Source organism: Argentina silus (assembly GCF_951799395.1).
Source record: "Argentina silus genome assembly, chromosome: 2".
Lineage (NCBI taxonomy): Eukaryota > Metazoa > Chordata > Actinopteri > Argentiniformes > Argentinidae > Argentina > Argentina silus.
In genome coordinates, this window is record NC_139656.1 from 32,801,291 (window position 1) to 32,825,281 (window position 23,991).

Consider the following 23,991-nt stretch of genomic DNA (forward strand, 5'->3'; position numbering starts at 1 on the left):
TCCTGGTCTGTAGACCCGGGAGGAGCAGCTGCAGGAGCAGAGGGTGGAGAAGATGATGAGAGCCGCAGCCAAGGACGTCCACAAGATCAGAGGACAGAGCAGGAAGGAGGTGCCCGAGCTGCAGTCATTCAGGTCAGTCACGCAGGCACACACACGCAGGCACACACACGCAGGCACACACACGCAGGCACACACACGCAGGCACACACACACACACACACACACACACGCACGCACGCACGCAGGCAGGCACGCACACACAAGTACGCACGCACGCACGCAATCAGGCAGGCACACGCACACACACACACACACAAGCACGCACGCACACACACACACACACACACACACACACACACACACACACACACGCACACGAACACCTGATCACAAGAGCATGATTCCAAATCACCTCCGCTAGGCGTACATGTATAGAGTGATTTGTGTTGTGTAAAGTTACAGTAAACTGATTAGCGTTTCATCTCTTCCCTTGTGATTCCAGAGAAAAGATGGCCTTCTTTACCCGAGCCAAGACCAACATCCCTGATCTGCCTGCTGACGACGTGTAGACAACGCCAACATCCTACATCTACCCTGACGACGTGTAGACAACACCAACATCCTACATCTACCCTGACGACGTGTAGACAACACCAACATCCTACATCTACCCTGACGACGTGTAGACAACACCAACATCCTACATCTACCCTGACGACGTGTAGACAACGCCAACATCCTACATCTACCCTGACGACGTGTAGACAACACCAACATCCTACATCTACCCTGACGAGTCATCCTAGATCTACCCTAGATCGACACTAGATCTACACTAGATCTACTTTGCAGATCTACCCTACATCTACACTAGATCTCGGATTTGTTGACAAGACCAACATCCTACATCTACCCTGCAGATCTACCCTAGATCTACCCTGCAGATCTACACTAGATCTACCCTACATCTACACTAGATCTCAGATTTGTTGACAAGACCAACATCCTACATCTACCCTGCAGATCTACCCTAGATCTACCCTGCAGATCTACACTAGATCTACCCTACATCTACACTAGATCTACGCAAGATCTACAACATGCAGAGAAGACCGACATTCCCGATCACATTACAGAGCTGAATAGAGCTGAGCTGAGCTGAGCTGAGCTGAGCTGAACTCTCCTGGCCCGGTTACACATCCACCATAGTTGCTGGAACAGTGCTGGACAACATGAGGAGAGAATATCCGAGCCAGAACAGAACACCGGTTCCGGGTTTGACCCTGTAGTGTGTGTGTGAAACAGCCCACACCTCTGACCCACCTTCAGATGGCGTGTAGAGAACATTTCAAGTATTCAACTTAACTGCTGTCTCCAAGGCCATGATGATGATGATGATGATGATGATGATGATGCAAACTTCTGGTGGTATTATGAAGAAATTGAGAAGCGTAATAAAGTATGTACAGTAGGAAATCGTCACGTTTTCGGAACACTGGGTTTTTAGATCTCAGAGATGCTAAATCTGTACAGTGTTTTTTTATTTTATTTTATTTTTAAAAACTAGGACTAGCATAGGTTTTTGTCCCCCCCCCCCCCCCCCCCCCACTCTGTCTCTGCAGCATTATCTTACTGTTACGAATAAGTGGATGTCGGTCGGTTGCCTAGCGACAGTACACCTGATACCTTACCGTTCGTCCAATCGTCATACCATTCCTCACCATCGTTCTCTATGTGATGTATGACGGTTTGGAGGAACATGCTGTTCCGTTCACGACCACCGGGAGTGCTCTCTAACTCTGGAACCAAGATGTGAATATGAATCCTAGAGGTACTTCTGTCTTATCTACACCAGGCGAGGCTGGCGGAGGTAGAAAATCGGAGGACGGGCCTCAAGGTAATGCACGGAACGGAATGAGGAACGGTCTCAAACACACAACACCGTTCCTCATTCCGCTCCATGCATTGCAATGAGCCCCGTCCTCCGATTTCTACCTCCGCCAGCCTCCCCTGATGTACACTCTTGACAGCACACCGAGGTCTCCATGTCTGATGTGTGTGATGGTGTACTATGACTGGACAGGTGGTTGTATAGTCACCTGCTGTAACTAATGGTGTACTATGACTGGACAGGTGGTTGTATAGTCCCCTGCTGTAACTAATGGCATTGTCCTCTCTTAGTTCTGTACCCTATGGACATGAGTAGGGGAGGTGGTTTGGAGTCACGCTCCCGTGATGGGGAAGGCAGCCCTGTCTGAGACATGTAACAGCTCGAAGTGTAGCCCTCAGAGCTTGAGGATGTCCTCTTGGCCTAATGGTAGACACTCGGGTCTTCCAAGTGGGAGACCCCGGGTTCGAACCCCACCCCGCCACACATGGTATCTGTGTATGTAGTACCGGTCTGGCCATCCAGTGTACTGTACATGGCCGTTCAGAGGCGCACGCGCGCACACACACACACACACACACACACACACACACACACACACACACACACACACACACACACACACACACACACACACACACACACACACACACTGTATAGGAACGGCACTAACTGTCACTCAATACTCAGGTAGGTTAAAGTGGATTATAGTGTCTGCACTTTATGATAGGAAAAACAAGAGGAAAGGAGGGTTGTTCAAGGGGGGCGACACTCCCACCCTGTCCTGAGCTGGGACGACTGTCGTCCAATCCCCGCTTTAGAAAGCACACCACGATTGTTCAACAGCAATACCTGATGAAGCGTAAGGTTTCATCGATGACGAATTACTGATGATACACCTGAGGGTTTGAATGGGTCCATCTGAACTCACTGAACTGAGAACTCCCTGAGTATCAGAGCGGACTTGTTTCATGCTGTACTGTACTGTACGTACGTGTGTCTCTGTCTCTGTCTCTGTCTGCGGAGTGAGGGGCTTATCCTGCAACAAACTGGAAGCTTTGGAGCACAGTGAGATTAATAAGATTAGGTTTATCTCTGTCCCCATCCTTCATGGAGCAGCTATCATCTGTTCAGATTACATTACATTAGCACCATCTGGAGACCCCCGGCCCCCCCAAGCCGTCTCTCTCTATAGAGTCAGACATTACTACTGTAATCTCTCACGTTCTCTTTCTATCTCTCTCTCTCTGTAATTAGACACTACATTACTGTACTCTGTCTCTCTCTGTCTCCGTGTCTCTCTCTCTCTGCCTCTCTCCATCTCTCTCTCTCTCTCTCTCTCTCCATCTCTCTCTCTCTCTCGTGTCCGAGTCATTACCAGGTCCTCCTCGTGATGTTGTTTCTCATCTCAGCAAGGTGCCTCCAGAAATGTGAGTGCTTTATTAACTAGGGCACTGGCAACTGCAGAGACAGGCAGATGAGAACAGCCAGGGTGATAGCTAGCTCGCCAACTGACATCTTCCTGTCAACACTTAATAATGGATGGGTTGGATGTTGGATGTGGGCGCAGCTGAGATGTGTTGGCAGTGGTTCTGGACGAGCTCTCCTCCTTCTGTGAGGAGAAACGTGATTATTTTTCCTGTTGATTCCTTCCTGCCTTTATAATTATTATTATTATTATTATTTTTAGATCAAGCTCAATTCATACATCATTAAAATGCCCTTTCCCCCTCCCCAAACGAATATGGTCTTCTACTTGTTGGTGAATTTCTAGTGGTGCCTACGTTGTCCCTCATCACATCCCTGAGGATGTACGTTAGCCTGTAGGTTGAGAGAAGCTCCGGTCATGTTGTGAACGTAGGACTGGATTCCCCTGGAGATAGTTTCACAGTATTGCCCTCTCTTTGAAGGTAGTAGAAAAAAAACTTTATTATTTGCATTGAGGGGACATCGGTTTTCCCTACCAAATCCCATTGTCCCACTGCCCCATTGGCTTTCCTTGGGAACATCTTCATGCGGACCAAACATTGTGGATTGTGTTGATTAGTGCCGTCAGTCCTGAATGACGGGTGAGAGATGTTCTAGTCCTCGTCCTGTTGGAGTGTGTCTCAGGGGAGGCTGGTGGAGGTAGAAATCGGAGGACAGGCTCAGTGTAATGCCTGGAATGGAATAGGGAATGGTATCAAACACGAGTGTGTGCTCCTTCCACAGACGCTTTGTTGTGGTGTATGGGTCTGATCTGAGAGACAGAACTGTAACCTACTTAGCCACAGAGTCATAGCCTCTTTGCTCCTGTCTGCTCGCGTCTGAATGAATCCCAGAGAGGGAGACTGTCTCAATGAAGTACCGCTTCACCCGTTAACACCCGGGGCCCTGAGATAACAGCTAGAAAAGCTAGCTGAGCTAACTCAGCACGAGGCTAATTGCTCTTAGGCTAATTGCTGTTGCAATAGAAAGTTGCGCAGAGGGAGCCAGAGAGAGTCCCGACTGTTGACCAATCACAAAGTCAGATTCAGTGTTACATTGATGCAGTTGCTCAGCAACCTGGTTTATATATAGCGTGAAGACCTTGGATCTGGATAGTGGATTTACTGTGAAGCCCAACTTATTATTATGCGTGTGTGTGTGTGTGTGTGTATGTGCGTGCGTGCGTGCGTGTGTGCGTGCGTGCGTGCGTGCGTGCATTATGTGGGCGCTACTCATCTCAACGGACCTTCTTTTGCAGTGAGTTCTGGACATTGCAACTGGCATCAGGCACCCAGGTGGGCAGCTCTGTCTAAAACACTTCCAAAACACTATTCCATTGGGCACGGTGAAATGGCCCCCACATTCCACAGGTGACAGGCTGATCGCTATGGTGCCCTGCCAGCTGACAGTGCTATACAGGTGGATGAACACATTCCATGTCTCCTGGCTCCTACTCATGATGTGAAATACAATAAACCTCTATATTGGGCGTATTGAAAGTGAGAAAAGCATCTGAACTCCACACTAACCTTCTCTAGAGTGCTCCCTTCAGCCCACGGGCTGCGAGGTTGGACATGTCATTCTGTAGTGCACTCACAGGTTCCTCTCTGCCTGAGGGTGCACTGTGTCTCCACTGAATGCTCATTGGAACTCAGATTGAAAGCCAGTTAGAAAGAACATTTTACTGAGACCAGGCACGCAGTCGAGATGCTCTAAATGACTCCTTCTCTCCACGGCCACCACCATTGTTGTTGTTGTTGTTGTTATTGTTGTTGTTATGATGATGTCACGTTGCTATTCCGTCATACATGGTCTTCCTGTCAGTGTAGGCACACCCAGATCGATGCATGGGTTTAGGCCAGGAGAGGCCGGTGGAGGTAGGAATCGGAGGACGGACTCATTGTAATGCATGGAACAGAATGAGGAATGGTATCAAACACGCGGAGTTGATACCATTACTTATTCAGTTCCATGCATTACAATGAGCCTGTCCTCCGATTCCTACCTCCAACAGCTTCTACTGTATTTAGGCCTAATTCATATAGTGTACTACGGCCAATTTGTTAGTGTCTTTGTGTAATAGATATGATTAAACAAAAAAACCTGACAATGTTACACTTCACCTCTGTAAAGGAAAGCCACTAATATTCAAAGCACAGAAGTCTAAAGACGTGTGACATGAACTGTATACTGTGAATGGACCCGTTTTTGTTTTTTTGGGGGAATCAGCATTATTTTAGAGAGTGTGCCTTTTAAGAGCAAAATATTATTTTAACCTGTTGAAGGCAAGAAAAAAAAAACGTGGCCACCATCGACAGAAGTGGCCTCGAATAACGTGTACTGTTTGCATGTGAATGTGAACTGTTTACTTTGAAAAAAAAAGAAGAAAAAAAAAGAAAAAAGAAAAAGATCATCCTCATTTGACTCAAGTGTAGTAGAGAGTGAACATCAGAGAGGTCTTACATTAGGGCTTCTGATAAGATTCTAGAATGTCTGAATCTGAATGGAACAGGACTACGCATGTGATTAACTGAAGCTAGTCATGATTGGCTAGACTGTTTAGTAATGGTTGAACCGGAAGGCTCCAATGTTCTTCTGTACCACCCGGCATGTATATTGTTGACAAAAGCTGTCAATGTAATCAGAAATGAATGTAGGTCTTGCTTCATCAGTAATCAGAAATCATCACTTTCTCGAAACTTACTGTATGCTGGTAGATATGAATGATTTGTCCTCTTGTAGGCTGTGATATAATAATTATTGTTTGTTTTGAAGTTCAAGTGCATTTTTTGTTTGATTATTATTTTTTTAATCTGTTGTATTAAGGCTGGCTATGAGCCTGGTATGTGTATGGAGATGGTTTGGAGAAATACAGCATGTATTTATTGCACTTTGTGATCTTAGGTGTGCTTTCTGTTTCCCTTTCCCCTTCTTGTGAGACTCCTGGAAGCTGTGAATTTTATCATGGACACTGTGTCAACCAGAGTTGTAAATATTTCACCAGCACAAAAAATATGTTTTGTAGTTTCACAACAAATAAAACACTTCTTTTCTTCGACCCTTGCCTGTGTTGTCTGCTGTGTGTTTTGTGTCTGTGGTCCAATGTGAATCTGAAGATAGGACCACTCATGTCAGTGAATACCAGTATCTATTTAAATGGTACGATATTTGCAATGTTCTTCAACATGTTTCTTATCTCAAACTTTCAGTTGTCATCTCCAGTTTTTACTCTATCTTCAAATGGCTACAAAATACAACGTATTTATGGCAGGCTTTACCATCATTTTCCAAAATGTGTTTAGTGCAACAACAAATGCTTAGAGTAGCCTGATTTATTGAAGGGCCATGTTTGATGCGCTGTAAGTGTCATTTCTCATCCTCATTTCAGCATCCATTGAGCAGAATCAGCAAGCGTCACTGTCTGCCTGTGCGTACCAGTCGTGACCACAGGAGGGCGGTAAACAGAACCTCTGACAGCTCGATCATTTCCACCACGTCCCTCTTTTCTCCTCTCCTCAGCAGCCGGTCCACTTTGCTCACTCAACATTCACTTCTTTTGCCACTTACCCTCCGAAACAAGTCAATACTCCACCCTCGTAAAGAAAATGGGAGATTCCGTGGCCGAGTACACATCCCGACTCCAGCAGCAGGTCAGCGCTTACACTTTACAAAGCCATGAGTTTGAGAATAAATGAATAAACTGAAGTAGGAAAGCTGCGCTAGCGCTGTGCGCTGCGGGGACATGTGGGCATGTTGCTGACGTAACCAACGGGACCTGGTATGGAAGGCAGGTTAGCAGCGTGAAGTAACTGGGAGCTAGCTCTTTAAAAGGGGCCATAATAATGACACACTGGCTTCGTCTTCAGCATCCTCTGGCCTGTGATGTGTGACAGCTAGCACAGTGAGGTATGAGGGAGGCTGTTAGTATTAGCTGGCTGGCTGGCTGGCTAGACAGCTGTCATAGGTATATTTTAGTTGGTACTAACTACCGTGCATACGGCCCTTCCCGTCACATACTTTGCCTGATAACCTCGCTAACCTATTTATGATACCAATCATAACCCAGCTAGCTGGAGACCTTCTTGAAGCTTTCAGTTCTGTTCTGACAGAGGGGTGTGGTTCGGGGTATCATATATTTCCCGTAAATCAGCTGACATCTGTGTTATCGAAGTCTAAAGTTTAATAATTTCCTGAATGTCACCCTTGTTGCATCATGTTAGACACAATAGCAGTAGACTGAGAGAGAGACTCGTTGTGACAGTACAGTAAGCCTCTCTCACCCGTAGGAGCGGGAGATCAAGTCCCTGTCGGCGGAGATCGAGGACCTGAGGAACCCCCAGCAGGACCTGGGTCTGTCGTCCCACCTGGACAGCCTGAGGGAGGAGAACGCCAAGCTCAAGTACCGCCTCAACATCCTCAAGAGGGTGAGTCCTCCCTCCCTGCCTCCTTCTAAACCCTCCAGAGGAAACAGGCAGTTCGTGGGCCGGTTCGGAGCCGGTGCCGAATCTCGAACCAGTTCTGCGCCGCGCTTCGACAGCAAAACAACCGGCTCTGTGTGTGTCAGAACTGTGTGTGTCAGGGGAGGCTGGTGGAGGTAGAAATCGGAGGACGGGCAGCTCATTGCAATGCATGGAATGGAAGGAGGAGTGGTACTGTATTGCATGTATGTCGTTCCTCATTCTGTTCCATGCATTGCAATGAGCTGCCCGTCCTCCGATTTCTACCTCCACCAGCCTCCCCTGGTGTGTGCACTACTGTACTGTACACACTATGACTAGCTATTGTTGGTGGAGAAAGAAGGGAGATGGAAAGACACACACACACACACACACACATTTTAAAACATGTTTTTCAGACTGAGCCATGAAATAAAATACATAGAAGGTGTTGTGGTATGATAGCTAATATGCTGCTAACCACCCCCCCCCACCCCCCCCCACCCCAGAGCCTTCAGGAGGAGAGGAGCCAGTGCAGCAAGACCATGATGAACATCAACCAGCGACTCCAGGAGATCTTCGGGGAGGCCATCCGAGCGGCCTGCCCAGACCTGGAGGACGCTCCCCTGGCCGTCACACCCAACCAGCAGGCCAAGTTTGGAGACTACCAGTGCAACAGTGCCATGGCTATGGCCCAGGTAGGAGGACACCCCCCCACCCCGCCCCCCCACCCCGCCCCCCCGCTCCCTAATCAACCTCTCCCTTTCTGGGATCAACAACAGGGAGTTGTTTTGTTGCTGTGTCTCTGACTGTCTGTTTTATTTGGCTTTTCTGTGTTGTGCTGCCTGTTTCTTGCATTGTCTCTCTTTTTTGCACCTCTCTCTCTCTCTCTCTCTCTCTCTCTCTCTCTCTCTTCCTCTCTCTCTCTCTCTCTCTTCCTTCCTCTCTCTCTCTCTCTCTCTCTCTTCCTCTCTCTCTCTCTTCCTCTCTCTCTCTCTTCCTCTCTCTCTTCCTCTCTTTCTCTTTTGCACTTTTTTTTCTTTTCTCTCTGTTATCTTTCTGTCCCTGTGGACACTCACTGTTATATACATGATACACACGTCTGCTGCTCCTCTCCTGAGCAATCAATAGAAAGGGAAGGTTTATTAAAGGGAGGTTATTAAAGGGTAGTGTATTAAAGGGATGTTTATTGAAGGGAAGGTTATTAAAGGGAAGGTTATTAAAAGGGAGCTTGATCCTATGGGGGCCGCATGTTTCAGATGATGAAAACAAAGGGACTCAAAGTGAACCCCCGGGAGATCGCCGAGAAGATAGTCCAGAACATTCCAGACAACGAGCTGATCGAGAAGACGGAGATTGCCGGGCCAGGTGGGCGAACTGATACTCTTTTGAAGTCCCTGTGTTCCCCGCTACAGTGTGAATTAAAGCGTTTTTGAACCTCCTATTGACATCATAAGATGTTTCTCACCGTTCTACAGTACAGGAGGGCTCCTCTTCTTAGGAACCACGTCTGGTTGTTCTCAGACAGAGAAGACGTGTTTGAAAGCAAAACCTTGTACCTCTAAACCGCAGTCAGCTGTCGGTTCTGTAATCGTGTGTTGTTGATGTTCACAGTTTGTGTGTGTGTGTGTGTGTGTGTGTGTGTGTGTCTCTCTCTCTCTCTCTTCACAGGGTTCATCAACGTTCACCTGAAGAAGTCTTTCGTGTCCAAACTGCTGACCAACCTGCTGCTGAACGGGGTTCAACCTCCTCCTCTGGCTCGCAGGAAGAAGGTCAGCCAGACACACGCAGTCACTGCAGCTTCTGCATTAGCAATGATGTTTACCTGAGTCTGATGTGTTCCCTTGATAACATGTTATTTGGTGTTTGGTGTGTCTGTGTGTGTGTGTGTGTGTGTGCGTGCGTGCGTGCGTGCGTCCGTCTGTGTTTTTGACTGTGTGTGTGTTTCTGTCTGTGTGTGTGTGTCTGTCTGTGTGTGTGTCTGTGTGTGTGTGTGTGTGTGTGTGTGTGTGTGTGTGTGTGTCTGTGTCATGTATGTCTGTCTGTGTCCTCCAGGTGGTTGTGGACTTCTCCTCTCCGAACATCGCCAAGGAGATGCACGTTGGCCACCTGCGCTCCACCATCATTGGGGACAGCATGTGTCGCCTGTTTGAGTTCCTGGGTTATGACGTGTTGAGGTACACACACACACACACACACACACACACACACACATCTGTCTTAACGGTGCCTTCATGTGCTCCTCAGAAACTCGAGAGTTTTCCACCAGGATTTAGTGTAGGATTTTGCCTAGGGCTCCTATTGGCTAATTCAGAGCCAGCTCAGAGTGGGGTTCGTACATGAGACGCCGGTTCTGCAGTCTGGAGTTGTCGAGTTCTGAGAAGCTAATGAATGCGGCAGTCGGCTCTGCTGCAGTCGTGCGCAAACTGTCTGTCTGTCCTGTCTGCCTGTCTGTCTGACCTGTCTGTCTGTCTGTCTGTCTGTCTGACTGACCAGTCTGTCTGTCTGTCTGTCTGTCTGTCTGTCTGTCTGTCTGTCCGTCCTGTCTGTCCGTCCTGTCTGTCCTGTCTGACTGTGTTTTCCTGTCTCTCTCTCTCTCTCTCTCACACACACACACACACACTAGTAACTGTTGTTGGTGTTATGAAGGCTCACGTTATCTAAAAGATGCCCCTGGATTACAACCCAGAGCCATACATACATACATGCATATTGATGGCTACTACAGCCTGTGTGTGTGTGTGTGTGTGTGTGTGTGTGTGTGTGTGTCTGCCATGTCTTGACTGTGTTCCCCCTCCTCCAGACTGAACCATGTAGGGGACTGGGGGACCCAGTTTGGGATGCTGATCGCTCACCTGCAGGACAAGTTCCCAAACTACCTGACCTCCTCTCCTCCCATTGGAGACCTGCAGGCCTTCTACAAGGTCAGTCAGGCAGCCAGCCAGTTGGTCACTCACTCGGTCAGTCAGGCAGCCAGCCAGCCAGCCAGCCAGTCTGTCAGCCAGTCAGTCCCCCAGCCCCTCTGATAGTCAGTCAGGCAGCCAGTTAATCAGTCAGCCAGCTACATGGTCAGTCCACCACTGCCCACCATCATGTTGTCCTCCCAGAAGGATATGATCAGAAATGGCTTGTCCATCCCCATGACCAAACTCTTAGTAGTATGGAGTTGGAGGAGTCTCTCCTTTGTAATATCCCAAGGATAAAACACTCTCTCTCTCTCTCTCCCCCCCCACCTGTTCCAGGAGTCAAAGAAGCGTTTTGATGAGGAGGAGGCCTTCAAGAAGAGAGCCTACCAGTGTGTGGTCAGGCTGCAGAGCAAAGAGCCAGAGTTCATCAAAGGCTGGAACCTCATCTGTGATGTCTCCAGGAAAGGTGTGTGTGTCTGATGAACGTGTGTGTGTGTGTGTGTGTGTCTCTCTGATGAAGGGTTGTGTGTGTGTGTCCTGTTTACTGTGTGTATGTGTGTGTGTGTGTGTGTGTGTGTGTGTGTGTGTGTGTGTGTACGTACACAGGAAGGTGTTCTAACAGTGATCATATAGATCATCAGCCTGGTGGAGTTGTTGTTGTTGTTGGTGAGATTGTTGACACATTGAACACGTTTCACATGTCTGAGTCACATGTCTGAGGTGAGATGTTGTCCTGCGTCTTTGGTGACTGCTCCTGGCATTGTTTCTAATTGGGCTCTTTGAGTGTGTGTGTGTGTGTCCCTCTGATGAAGGGCTGTGTGTGTGTGTGTGTGTGTGTGTGTGTGTGTGTGTGTGTGTGTGTGTGTGTGTGTGTGTCTGATGAAGGGCTGTGTGTGTGTGTGTGCGCGCCTCTGATGAAGGGCCGTGTGTGGGTGTGGGTGTGTGTGTCCCTCTGATGAAGGGCCGTGTGGGTGTGTGTGTCCCTCTGATGAAGGGGTGTGTGTGTCCCTCTGATGAAGGTGGTGTGTGCGTGCGTGCGTACGTGTGATGAAGGGCACGGCAGGCCTGAGGCGTCGGCTCTGACGGGTCACAGTTCTCCACCACCCTGTGTGTGATCTCTGGGACGATGAGACCTTGATGTGACAGAGGGAGAGGGACGGAGGGAGGGAGATGGGAGGGAGAGGGGGAGATGGGAGGGAGGGAGGGAGATGGGAGGGATTGAGAAAGAGGGACAGAGTGAGGGAGAGAGAGAGGAGAGAGAGAGAGAGAGACAAAAAGAGAGGGAGAGAGGGGGGTAGTGAAAAAGAGAGAGAGTGTGTGTGTGTGTGTGTGTGTGTGTGTGTGTGTGTGTGTGTGTGTGTGTGTGTGTGTGTGTGTGTGTGTGTGTGTGTGTGTGTGTGTGTGTGTGTCCTCCATGCGTTAATCAGCCTGCAGACAGCAGACGTGTCCCAGGGAGACCAGGCTGGAGAGAGGAGCAATTAGGGTGGAGGATGTTTCTGCTCTCTCTCCCATCAAGGAAGGAGTGACTGTGGCAGCGTCCTGCTGTCTCTTTAGTCTCGACAAAGACATTTAGTTAGGTTTGATTTCCCTCAGGCGTGGCTGGCTGCACTTTAACAAATCTGATCTGCCCTCCTCCTCCTCCTCCTCTTCCTCCCTACTCCCCCACTTCTCTATGATCCTTCTCCTCTGCTCTACTCTTCCTCCCTCCTCCTCCTCCTCTCTCCCCCGCCTCCCACCTCTTCCCCTTCCTCCCTCTCCTCCTCCCTTCCGCCTTTCCTTCCTTCCCCCCTTCCTCTCCTCCTCCCCCCCCCCTCCCCCTCCCCCCCCCCCCCCCCCCCTCGTAGAGTTCCAGAGGGTGTATAACTGCCTGGACGTCCAGATCATCGAGCGTGGAGAGTCCTATTACCAGGAGAAGATGATCGCTGTGGTCAAAGAGTTTGAAGCCAAAGGTCTGTTCATTTTGACAGACGCAAAAAATAATAGAAACACTATCACTTTATTTTAGTCCTGTGGTATTGATGTCCGTTGAACTCCATATAAATAGCCACATTCATAATACACATTAGTGAGCATCGTTGGGATGGTTTCAAGTCGGGAAATGTACAAATGTTTGCTTTCCGGAGAAAGGTGGACAAGTGTGTTGTAGTTACCCATCTCTACCAGAGGGGGGCACTGTTGTCTCAGCCATGCTCCTTCACCATCTCAATCGCCTCTCTCTCCCTCCCTTCCCTTCTCCCTCTCTCCATCCCCCCCCCCCCCCATCTCCCTCTCCCTCCCTCCCTCCCTCCCCCAGGTCTGGTAGAGTTAGATGAGGGTCGTAGGATCGTGTTCGTCCCGGGTCAGACCATCCCCCTGACGGTGGTCAAGTCTGACGGCGGTTACACGTACGACACCTCGGACCTCGCCGCCCTGCGACATCGACTCTTCGACGAGAAGGCCGACACCATCATCTACGTGACGGACAGCGGGCAGGTGGGGGGGGGGTTGATGGAGAGGGGAAGGGAGGGGGAGAGAGAGAGAGAGAGGTGGGGGGGGGTTTAAGGAGATAGAGAGGTGGGGGTGATGCAGGGGGTAGACCAGGGGAGGCTGGCGGAGGTAGAAATCGGAGGACGGGGCTCATTGTAATGCATGGAACGGAATGAGGAACGTGTGTTTGATACCATTCCTCATTCCCGTTCCATGCATTACAAATAGCCCATCCTCCGATTTCTACCTCCACCAGCCCCCCCTGGTCTACCCCCCCCCCCCCCCCCCCCCCCGGTTTGGAGTTTGCTCTACACACTCCAGGTGGCAGCTTCTAACACCTTGATTCCATCTCAAGTACACAGGTTAATTAATTCAATTAGTTCCTCCCACATGTACTGAATGTTAATTTTAACGAGACATTAGGCCGTGTGTGTGTGTGTGTGTGTGTGTGTGTGTGTGTGTTTGTGTGCGCGCGTGCGCAAGCCTGCTTGATATGTGGAAGAGATATTGATATTCAAAACCATGCCTGTGCCTTTTAATAGACTGCCTTTTACTACAGATGGAGAGTTGGGATGTTGAGTAGGAACGTTTGGGGAACAGAATGGTACATTACTCAACGACTCAATGCAAAGCTCACTTCAATACATCATCGCCAAGGATACAGAGAAACCCAGAGGCCTACATGTGAAATGACTCCTGGAAGCTGTCATTGTGAATCTTCAGACAGTCACACACATACTTTGATAGACCTATACTGTATGCTGTACACACACACACACACACACACACACACACACACACAGCCTGTCTGCCTGTCTGTCTGTCTCTGTCACATCATAGCCATGACACACACACACACACACACACACACACACACACACACACAGCCTGCCTGACTGTCTGTCTCTGTCACATCATAGCCATGAAGTCTGTTAGCCATTCAGAGAGGACAGCACAGGAGGGGAGATGACAACCGGCACTTGTGGGAAAATTCTGGGTAGAGATGAGGGGGGTGGGGGGGGGGGGGGTTGGTGAGGCGAGGCGGGACGGGACGGGGGGTGGGGTTGGCGAGGCGGGATGGGACGGGGGGCGGTCAGGAAGGCAGGGAGGGGTCGGGGGGGGGCCTGGGGCTAGGGACACCGATGACAGAGAGCTGTCTGGCCAGCCTGGTCTCTCTGAGCCAACTTACTGTCAGAGAGACTCCTGAGTGATCAGAGACACACCTAGGGGTGAGGGGGGGGGGGGGGGGGGGGCTCCAGAGTACTGCTTGTCACCACAGTTCACCACCTTGTCCTGAAGTCCAGTTTTGTGTGTGTGTGTGTGTGTGTGTTTTCTCCTCAACAGGGCACACACTTCCAGCTGGTGTTTGCTGCAGCCCAGTTGATTGGTTGGTACGACCCCAAGGTGACGCGAGTGGAACACGCAGGCTTCGGAGTGGTGCTGGGGGAGGACAAGTGAGTGATGACACACACACCGCCACCTGGTCCACACACACTCACACACACACACACACACACACACACACGCATACACACACACACACACACACACACACATATACACACACACACACACACACACACACACACACACACACACACACACACTCCATAACAGCCACCTTCAGTAATCTCAACATCCTATGAAAGCAACTGGTCAAACGCATAGCAAGTAACACGCATAGCAACAAGACTCGCTGGATCCAATCAGAACAGAATGACTGGCATAAGTATATCAATTGTTTCCAACGATCACATGATGTCAATACATGGCAACATAACATACATACAGGACATACATCACACATCATAACAATGAATCACATATCATCTCATATATCGTCAACATTCAGATCAGGAGCTCACAGCCACAGGGCCCCGCTTTAAAAGTATGTCTCTCAGTGAAATGTTATATAACAATATTGTCTCTGTCTGTCCCTATGTCTCTGTCTGTCTGCCTGCCTGCCTGCCTGTCTGCCTGCCTGTCTGCCTGTCTGTCTGTCTGTCTGCCTGCCTGTCTGCCTGTCTGTCTGTCTGTCTGTAGGAAGAAGTTTAAGACTCGTTCTGGAGACACGGTGAGGCTGATGGACCTGCTGGAGGAGGGGCTGAAGAGGTCCATGGACAAGCTGAAGGAGAAGGAGAGAGACACGGTGAGAGACTCCAAGTAAACAAATCACACCCTAGACCCTACCACCCTAGACCCTACCACCCTAGACCCTACCTCCCTACCACCCTAGACCCTACCACCCTAGACCCTACCACCCTAGACCCTACCACCCTAGACCCTACCTCCCTACCACCCTAGACCCTACCACCCTAGACCCTACCACCCTAGACCCTACCTCCCTACCACCCTAGACCCTACCACCCTAGACCCTACCACCCTAGACCCTACCTCCCTACCACCCTAGACCCTACCACCCTAGACCCTACCTCCCTACCACCCTAGACCCTACCACCCTAGACCCTACCACCCTAGACCCTACCACCCTAGACCCTACCACCCTAGACCCTACCACCCTAGACCCTACCACCCTACCACCCTAGACCCTACCACCCTAGACCCTACCTCCCTACCACCCTAGACCCTACCACCCTAGACCCTACCTCCCTACCACCCTAGAACCTACCTCCCTACCACCCTAGACCCTACCACCCTAGACCCTACCTCCCTACCACCCTAGACCCTACCACCCTAGACCCTACCACCCTAGACCCTACCTCCCTACCACCCTAGACCCTACCTCCCTACCACCCTAGACCCTACCACCCTAGACCCTACCACCCTAGACCCTACCACCCTAGACCCTACCTCCCTACCACCCTAGACCCTACCACCCTAGACCCTACCTCCCTACCACCCTAGACCCTACCCACTACACCCTAACCCCTACCCACTACGCCCTACCCACTACACCCTAACCACTACCCACTACACCTTAGACCCTACCACCCTACTACCCTACTAACTACTAACCCCTACCCACTACACCCTAGACCCTACCATCCAGACCCCAAGTGGGGTGGCATGGAATTCAGATGGGGTTGCCTGAAATTTCTAGTAATTGATCAATACAAATAATTATTATTATTATAATATATATATATATATATAATAATTATAAAAACACCACACACAATTTTTAAAACAACTAAACGTATCCTACATTTTCACTTCTCCTCATAAAAATCGAGTTCAAATAAAATCCAGGATATTGTTAACTGAGCTCGGCATATCTTGATTCACGCGGTCACACGTGACCAGGCTACGTGCATTCCCACGCTCAAACATAAACAGTTTGCAAGAAAATCAAAGCGACAGAAAATAGCAAAGAAAATGGAAAGATTTCTTTGCCCACCTGCGTCCCCCCCCCCCCCCACCAACATCTTCAAGTGAAACTGAGAAACAGACATCAAAAAGACTGAAAAAATATGATGAAACCTTCCTTCAGTATGGATTTACGAGCATAACTGAAAACAAGGAGGAAAAGCCTGCTGTGTGGTAACGTCCTTTCTACCCAGAGCATGAAACCCAACAAGCTCAAAAGACATTTTGAGACAACACATAAAGAACATGGAGGCAGACCGAAATCTCTCTTTGAAAAGAATTGCGCCGAGCAGAATAAGCAGCCATTGTACTTCAGAAAGGCAATGACTGTCAGCAGGCGAGCCTTGAAAGCATCTTTTGAGGTGAACTATCTGGTTGCAAAGGCTATGAAGCCACATACCGTCGTTGAGACTTTGATATTGCCAGCTGCCGTTGAAATGGAGAGAACGGTGTGTGGGGAGGGAGAAGGAGAAGGAGAAGGAGAAGCACGGTGTGTGGGGAGGGAGAAGGAGAAGGAGAAGCACGGTGTGTGGGGAGGGAGAAGGAGAAGGAGAAGCACGGTGTGTGGGGAGGGAGAAGGAGAAGGAGAAGCACGGTGTGTGGGGAGGGAGAAGGAGAAGGAGAAGCACGGTGTGTGGGGAGGGAGAAGGAGAAGCACAGTGTGTGGGGAGGGAGAAGGAGAAGCACGGTGTGTGGGGAGGGAGAAGGAGAAGGAGAAGCACGGTGTGTGGGGAGGGAGAAGGAGAAGGAGAAGCACGGTGTGTGGGGAGGGAGAAGGAGAAGCACGGTGTGTGGGGAGGGAGAAGGAGAAGGAGAAGCACGGTGTGTGGGGAGGGAGAAGGAGAAGGAGAAGCACGGTGTGTGGGGAGGGAGAAGGAGAAGCACGGTGTGTGGGGAGGGAGAAGGAGAAGCACGGTGTTTGGGGAGGGAGAAGGAGAAGCACGGTGTTTGGGGAGGGAGAAGGAGAAGCACAGTGTTTGGGGAGGGAGAAGGAGAAGCACGGTGTGTGGGGAGGGAGAAGGAGAAGCGTTGTCTGATAACGCAGTAAGAAGAAGGATAGATGCAATCGCTAACGACCAAGAGAGCAACGCTAACGGAACCACTTTGAAATTCCCCTGCCTCTGCTCTACAAATGGATGTCACCATAGCGACGCCATAATCATAATACATAAAATGCATAATGCATATACACAATTGTCATGGATAGAGCCATAACGTGTGACTCCCCTTATCAACAGAAAGGTCTTTCTTCAGTAGGGAGGTGGCCTGTTTAGCGATGTGCTGCAGGAACTGAGCTGGGCCTGTTAGTGGGGTCTGTGTTAGCCTTGGAAATACAAGCTCACCTGTACATATCCTATAGGGCAGTGGGAAGGAGGCCGAGGCTAGGGGCTAGTGAGTAGGAGACTAGTGGGTAGGAGGCTAGTGGGTAGGAGGCTAGGGGCTAGTGGGTAGGAGGCTAGGGGCTAGTGGGTAGGAGGCTAGTGGGAAGGAGGCCGAGGTTAGGGGCTAGTGGGTAGGAGACTAGTGGGTAGGAGGCTAGGGGCTAGTGGGTAGGAGGCTAGGGGCTAGTGGTTAGGAGGCTAGGGGCTAGTGGGTAGGAGGCTAGGGGCTAGTGGGTAGTAGGCTAGTGGGTAGGAGGCTAGTGGGTAGGAGGCTAGGAGGCTAGTGGGTAGGAGACTAGTGGGTAGGAGGCTAGGGGCTAGTGGGTAGGAGGCTAGGGGCTAGTGGGTAGGAGGCTAGTGGCTAGGGGCTAGTGGGTAGGAGGCTAGGGGCTAGTGGGTAACTCTGCATGCGGGAGCTGCTGTCAGCGTGGCCGTCTGTCCCGTCTGTAACGAGCTGTGAGACTGAAGTCCCACCCCACACACACACACACACACACACACACACACACACACACACACACACTCACTCAGTCTGTGAGTGTGTTTGAACAGGGAACACACACCACTGAAGCAGTGTCCTGGCCAGGCGTTCTAAGTGGTCCAGTTCTGCTACTGTGGACATTGGAACACCACCAGTCCTGATTGGCTCCTCTGGCAGCAAGACCCTCTCTCCTGTCTTTCCACCTGGCTCGGATTTCTGGGAATCGTAGTCCTTCTTGAACCTTTTTTTTTTTGTCAGTTAGCGCCAGTCTCTGCGGTCTCCGCTCAGAAGAGGGTGATCTTGTGAAGCAGGCCTCGGCTGTGCCTGGGGTGTGTTTGGCCACGCCCACGCTGTCACGGACAGGGAAAGTTACGCACTTTGCGTTAAATAATATACGCCATTTTAGCTGACGCTTTTATCCAAAGCGACTTACATTGCAGTGAGTGCATGCCTTTTTCAGTATAGATGGTCCCAGCGGGAATCGAACCCACGACCTAAGCGTTGTTAGCGCCGTGCTCTACCGACTACACCACAGAGGGATGAGTCTGGGGCGTTGGCATGCGTGCCGTCTCGCCCTGCTCCCATGGGGGTTCTCAACTGAGGGAGAGCTGGCAGAGGAGGGGGCCCATTCTCATCTATTCTGAGATGGTTTATTTTGTTACAACACCCCCAGCCTGTTTCTCTGTCTCTCGCTGCCCCCCCCTCCCTCTACCACCACCCCTGGCTGGCCTCACTCCCAACCCACCCTCCCCCACCCCAACCCACCCTCCCCACCCCCCCACCCCAACCCACCCACCCCAATTTAATGTTGTATATACCTCGTAGTGTGTCCTTGGGTGTTCTGAAAGACGCTTTCAAATTCAATGTATTATGATTTATTATTATGATTATGATTATTATTATTATTATTACTACAATGGAACCAGTGGATAAGATAAGATCAACTTTCTTGTCCCCGGAGGGACATTTCTCTCAGCTTCCAGCTGAATCAAACACGTAGAATTCAACTGTAAACTGTTTGCGTGTGTGTGTCTCTGTGTGTGTGTGTGTGTGTGTGTGTGCGTGTCTGTGTGCGTGTCTGTGTCTGTGTGTGTGTGTGTGTGTGTGTGTGTGTGTGTGTGTGTGTGCGCTTGTGTGTGCGTGCGTGCATGTGTGTGTGTGTAGGTTCTGACCCCAGAGGAGCTGATCAAAGCCCAGCGCTCGGTGGCGTTCGGCTGCATCAAGTACGCCGACCTGTCTCACAACCGCATCAACGACTACGTCTTCTCCTTCGACAAGATGCTGGACGACAGAGGCAACACGGCCGCATACCTGCTCTACGCTTTCACACGCATCAGGTGACCTCTCCTCTCCTCTCCTCTCCTCTCCTCTCCTCTCCTCTCCTCTCCTCTCCTCTCCTCTCCTCTCCTCCTCTCTCCCTTCTCTCCTACCCTTTACCCATACCAGGTAAGCTGTGCTGGACCATGGATCTCCCCCCTCCTCTTCCCCCTTCCTCCCCCCTCCTCTCCCTCTACCTCCTCCTCCCTCCGTCCCTCCCTCCCTCCCTGGAGGTCTGGGGCTCATGGGGGGGCTCAGGGGGGCTCAGGGGGGCTCAGGGTGACTGTGTACCCAGGCTCCATTGATCTGCTCCGGGGCAGAAGAGCAGCCTAGTGTCGGGTGGTCGATGCAGCACTCTGCCTGCCCAGTCAATAGAGCATTCACTGGTGACTGCTGCTGCCCCCCTGTGTGTGTGTGTGTGTGTGTGTGTGTGTGTGTGTGTGTGTGTGTGTGTGTGTGTGTGTGTGTGTGTGTGTGTGTGTGTGTGTGTCTGTAAGAAACAGAGAGAGAGAGCCCTGTGTTTGAAGACCCCAGGACGCCGTTCATGCTGTAGATCTGTAGTCGATAGGTGGGGTGGAGAAGACAGAGGCAGAGTCATGTCCCCCCTCTTGTAGACAAACGCCCCCATTACACACTGATCATTACAACCTCATTCAGGCCCAGGAAGTGTTCAGGAACCCCCGCTGAGCAGACGCTTTCTGTGTCTGACATCAAGTTAGCGTCAAGCTAGGGGTTTTTGATCTGTTGCAGATTGTGCCCTCAGAAATGCGTTTGGTTTGCACAGCATGGAGTTGACACGCCGTGATTTTTTTATTTTATACCGTGTGTGTGTGTGTGTGTGTGTGTGTGTGTGTGTGCGCGCGCATGTTTGTGCGTGTGTGTCTGACTATCTCTCTGACTGTCTGCCTCCCTCTCTCTGTCTCCCCCCAAGTGTGTGTGTGTGTGCGCGCGCTCATGTTTGAGCATGTGCGTGCGTGAGCATGTGCGTGTGTGTATGTGTCTGACTATCTCTCTCCCTCCCTCCCTCCCCCCCCCCCCCTCCAGGTCCATCGCGCGGCTGGCCAACATTGACGAGGCGTCGCTACGGAAGGCCGCGGAGACCACGGAGGTGCTGCTGGACCACCCCAAGGAGTGGAAGCTGGGGAAGTGCATCCTGCGCTTCCCCGAGATCCTGCAGAAGATCCTGGAGGACCTGCTGCTCCACACGCTGTGTGACTACCTGTACGAGCTGGCCACCACCTTCACCGAGTTCTACGACAGCTGCTACTGCATCGAGAAGGACCGGCAGACAGGTAGAGAGATGACACACACACACACACAAACACACACACACACACACCTGGAGGATAAACGTCTGTCCATCTGTCCATCCATCCATCCATCTGTCCATAGTTGCAACCATCTATCTATCTATCTATCTATCTATCTATCTATCTATCTATCCATCTATCCATCTATCCCTCTGTCCATCCATCCATCCATCCATCCATCCCTCTGTCCATCCATCCATCCATCACAATACCATGTTAATATGTTATTGGGAGGGACAGAGAATCAACTGTTAGCCTTTATCTCCTCTCACACCTGCTAGCGTTGACCTCCACGGAGGGCCGGGTCGCTAACGCTAAGTCCTGTTTCCTCAGGTCTTAGATGAGCCGGCCACAGTGGGGGTTAGCTTAGCTTGCTGTTCCTGGGGTAGCGCAGAGGCTAACGCTAAGTCCTGTTTCCTCAGGTCTTAGATGAGCCGGCCACAGTGGGGGTTAGCTTAGCTTGCTGTTCCTGGGTTAGCGCAGAGGCTAACCTTGCCTCATCTCCAGCCACCATCGTGTGTGTGTGTGTGTGTGTGTGTGTGTGTGTGTGTGTGTGTGTGTGTGTGTGTGTGTGTGTGTGTGTGTGTGTGTGTGTGTGTGTGTGTGTGTGTGTGTGTGTGTGTGTGTGTGTGTGTGTGTGTGTGTGTGTGTGTGTGTGTGTGTGTGTGTGTGTGAATTATTGTCCACATTAGCCACCGCCGCAGATGTAGTGCTTAAAGTGTATTACAGAACTATAAAATTCCGGCGTGATACACGACTTTCCGTAACTGTTGTAAATTATTCCGGACAAGCTGCTGTAAATACTACCTCTTTTTTTTTTTTTTAAGCTATTTTCTCTTTTCTTTTGCCTGTTTGTTCTTGAACAAGTGGCCCAACAAAGGCAATGAGTTGGAACCAGTATAACATCAGCCAGGCCATGTGACCTCTGGATGTGTTGTAGTGTCTGTAGTCTGTCCTCCTCCTGTGCCAAAGTCTGTCCTCCACAACTATGACCTCATGGAGACGGCTGTTGGAGTCAGAGCAGGCGACATGATTGGCCAGCAGGGACGCATCCAAATGCTTGAATGATTTCAGCGTGAATAATGCTAAACATAGGCCAATAACCCACAGGTTTGTTTGTGCTAATGAGAGACTCATTTCACCGTCTGTCAATAATCACGTTGATGCACCCGCCCAAGTAATGACCGGTGTCTGTAATTGGTCCTCTCCTCCCGCTGGTTAGTGGCCATTAGTATTGGATTTCCCCAGCATGTAGCGATGTCCCCCGTGGGTGTGGGAGTCATGAGTAGTGCATACCAAGACGTGGGTTATTGACGTCATGAATGAATGTGATTGGTCATCTGTTGTGTGATGTAGTGTCGTCGAGATGACCTCTGACCTATGTATGCATGTCTGTCTGTCTGTCTGTCTCTCTGCCTCTCCCCCCTAATCTTTTCCTTCTCTCTCTCTCTCTCTCTCTCTCTCCTCCCCTTCTCTCTGTTTTTCACTCTCCCTCCCTCCCTCCCTCCCTCCCTCCCTCCAGGTGAGGTGGTGAAGGTGAACATGTGGAGGATGTTGCTGTGTGATGCCACGGCGTCCATCATGGCCAAGAGCTTCGACATCCTGGGCATCAACTCCGTCTCCAGGATGTGATGTCACACCACATCACAGCCGTGTCACAATGGGCCTTCTTCTTCCTCCTCCTCTTCCTCTTCCTCACTGCCTCACTCACAGACAAAAATAATCACCCCCCCCCCCCTCCTCCTCCCTTACCGCCATTATTAAAGTCAATTTTGGATTTTTACTGTATACCAAATAAAAAGATTAATGACTGCTTGTAAAACAGGGTCTGGCACTGTGCTCATCTTTCTCCATATAAAGGTCAGAATAGCAACCAGCAGATTGACGAATGGCTCAGAGAGTCTGCCAAAACAGCACTACTGACCTGGCCCCACAGCTCAATCACTCCACACACACACACACACACACACACACGCACACGCACACGCACTCACACACTCTCTCAGTCGGAGATGAATGTGTTGTGTTACAACAATGACCTTTGTTTGTGGCAGTAAATCCCTGACTCACTAACCCGGCCAGATACAATACATCACCTGAACCTTGGAGGTCCACCCCGACTCACTGTCCCAATGCAAAGGTAAAGGGGTGCACCACTTTTTAAAATAACTTTTCTGGTTTTATACTTTTACACTTTGGCTGTCATTGATGCCCCGAGACAATGTTAGAAAACATCCCTTTAACTCCTGTAGCAAAGCAGGATTGTCTCTCTTTCATCTGTGAGTGATGTTTGTCCATGCATTGAACAGCGGTTGGGTGTCAGGGGAGGCTGGCAGAGGACAGGTTCATTGTAACGCATGGAGTAGATCCAAACGTGTGTTTGATACCATTCTTCATTCCGTTCCATGCATTACAATGAGCCAGTGGGTGGTGGGTGTCTTGTCTGACGTCGGTTCTGCCTATAAGAAGCCTCTGCACCTGTGGCTGCCTGCTATTGGTCAGTGATGGACAGAGTGCCAGGTGCAAACACTCTTCCCGCCTGTTTCTATAACAACGAGAAATAAAGAGGGTTTTTATCAAATATGTCCAGTTTGGGGGGGGAGAGAGAGGGAGAGGGAGAGGGAGGGGAGAGACAGTCAGTCAGAGAAATAGTCAGACACATACAAACACGGTTCGCTGTCAGGTATTGAGACACGGCCCCGGTGACTGTATGTCCTCTAGTTATTTACCTGGCTGCGAAGGTTGTTGTTTTTCAAAAAATCGCTCTCTTTTTGTAGAAGGCCGCCCATGGTTCGTGGGGGACAACATGTTTGTCTACTGTACCCTTGTATTATCTTGATCAAAGTGTCCTTGTTTTTATTCGTGAATTATTTAAAATGCATGAATCTACAGTTGCACACGGCTTCAGATATCAACACAGCTCGGAATTTGTTGCACAGAAATAGTTTTTTATTATTTGGTCAGATATTTCTTTTTGCCGAACACGCTCTAGGTTATGCCCTGGAGATGCA

At 50.2% G+C, this 23,991-nt stretch overlaps 2 protein-coding genes and 1 long non-coding RNA gene across 4 annotated transcripts in view; all 3 read left to right on the forward strand.

Annotated features, from left to right (window-relative positions):
* Positions 1 to 1,876, forward strand: part of wwc1 (WW and C2 domain containing 1) — a 29,769-nt gene extending 27,893 nt beyond the window's left edge. The window contains exons 20-21 of the mRNA XM_083665330.1: positions 14 to 132; positions 503 to 1,876. Coding sequence (XP_083521456.1) covers positions 14 to 132; positions 503 to 569 — 186 coding nt within the window. The 3' untranslated portion in view covers positions 570 to 1,876. The remainder of the gene's footprint in view (positions 1 to 13; positions 133 to 502) is intronic.
* A 108-nt stretch (positions 1,877 to 1,984) lies between these two features.
* Positions 1,985 to 6,413, forward strand: LOC310816026. The gene is made up of 2 exons (XR_014554638.1): positions 1,985 to 2,083; positions 2,134 to 6,413. It is a non-coding gene; the product is annotated as an uncharacterized lncRNA (long non-coding RNA).
* Positions 6,414 to 6,881: 468 nt separating this feature from the next.
* rars1 (arginyl-tRNA synthetase 1) lies at positions 6,882 to 22,815 on the forward strand. Of its 2 annotated transcripts, none has more exons than XM_083691319.1 (15): positions 6,882 to 7,005; positions 7,642 to 7,779; positions 8,301 to 8,489; positions 9,051 to 9,159; positions 9,463 to 9,563; positions 9,847 to 9,968; positions 10,595 to 10,715; positions 11,034 to 11,163; positions 12,542 to 12,646; positions 12,991 to 13,169; positions 14,508 to 14,617; positions 15,207 to 15,312; positions 19,518 to 19,690; positions 20,715 to 20,962; positions 22,503 to 22,815. In XM_083691319.1, the coding sequence occupies exons 1-15, from the start codon at positions 6,961 to 6,963 to the stop codon at positions 22,610 to 22,612; spliced, it is 1,986 nt and encodes a 661-aa protein (XP_083547445.1). In that variant the 5' UTR covers positions 6,882 to 6,960; the 3' UTR covers positions 22,613 to 22,815. The 2 variants fall into 2 exon arrangements, with proteins under 2 accessions (XP_083547445.1, XP_083547446.1); XM_083691320.1 differs by lacking the exon at positions 6,882 to 7,005 and adding an exon at positions 7,155 to 7,261.
* The last annotated feature ends 1,176 nt before the right edge of the window (positions 22,816 to 23,991 follow it).

Excerpts from the sequence above, each read along its gene's own strand:
- rars1 (XM_083691319.1), top strand. The coding sequence starts at position 6,961 with ATGGGAGATTCCGTGGCCGAGTACACATCCCGACTCCAGCAGCAG. Across the intron at positions 9,969-10,594 it reads CTGGGTTATGACGTGTTGAG|ACTGAACCATGTAGGGGACT; the intron begins GTACACACACAC and ends CCCCTCCTCCAG. Across the intron at positions 11,164-12,541 it reads CTGTGATGTCTCCAGGAAAG|AGTTCCAGAGGGTGTATAAC; the intron begins GTGTGTGTGTCT and ends CCCCCCTCGTAG.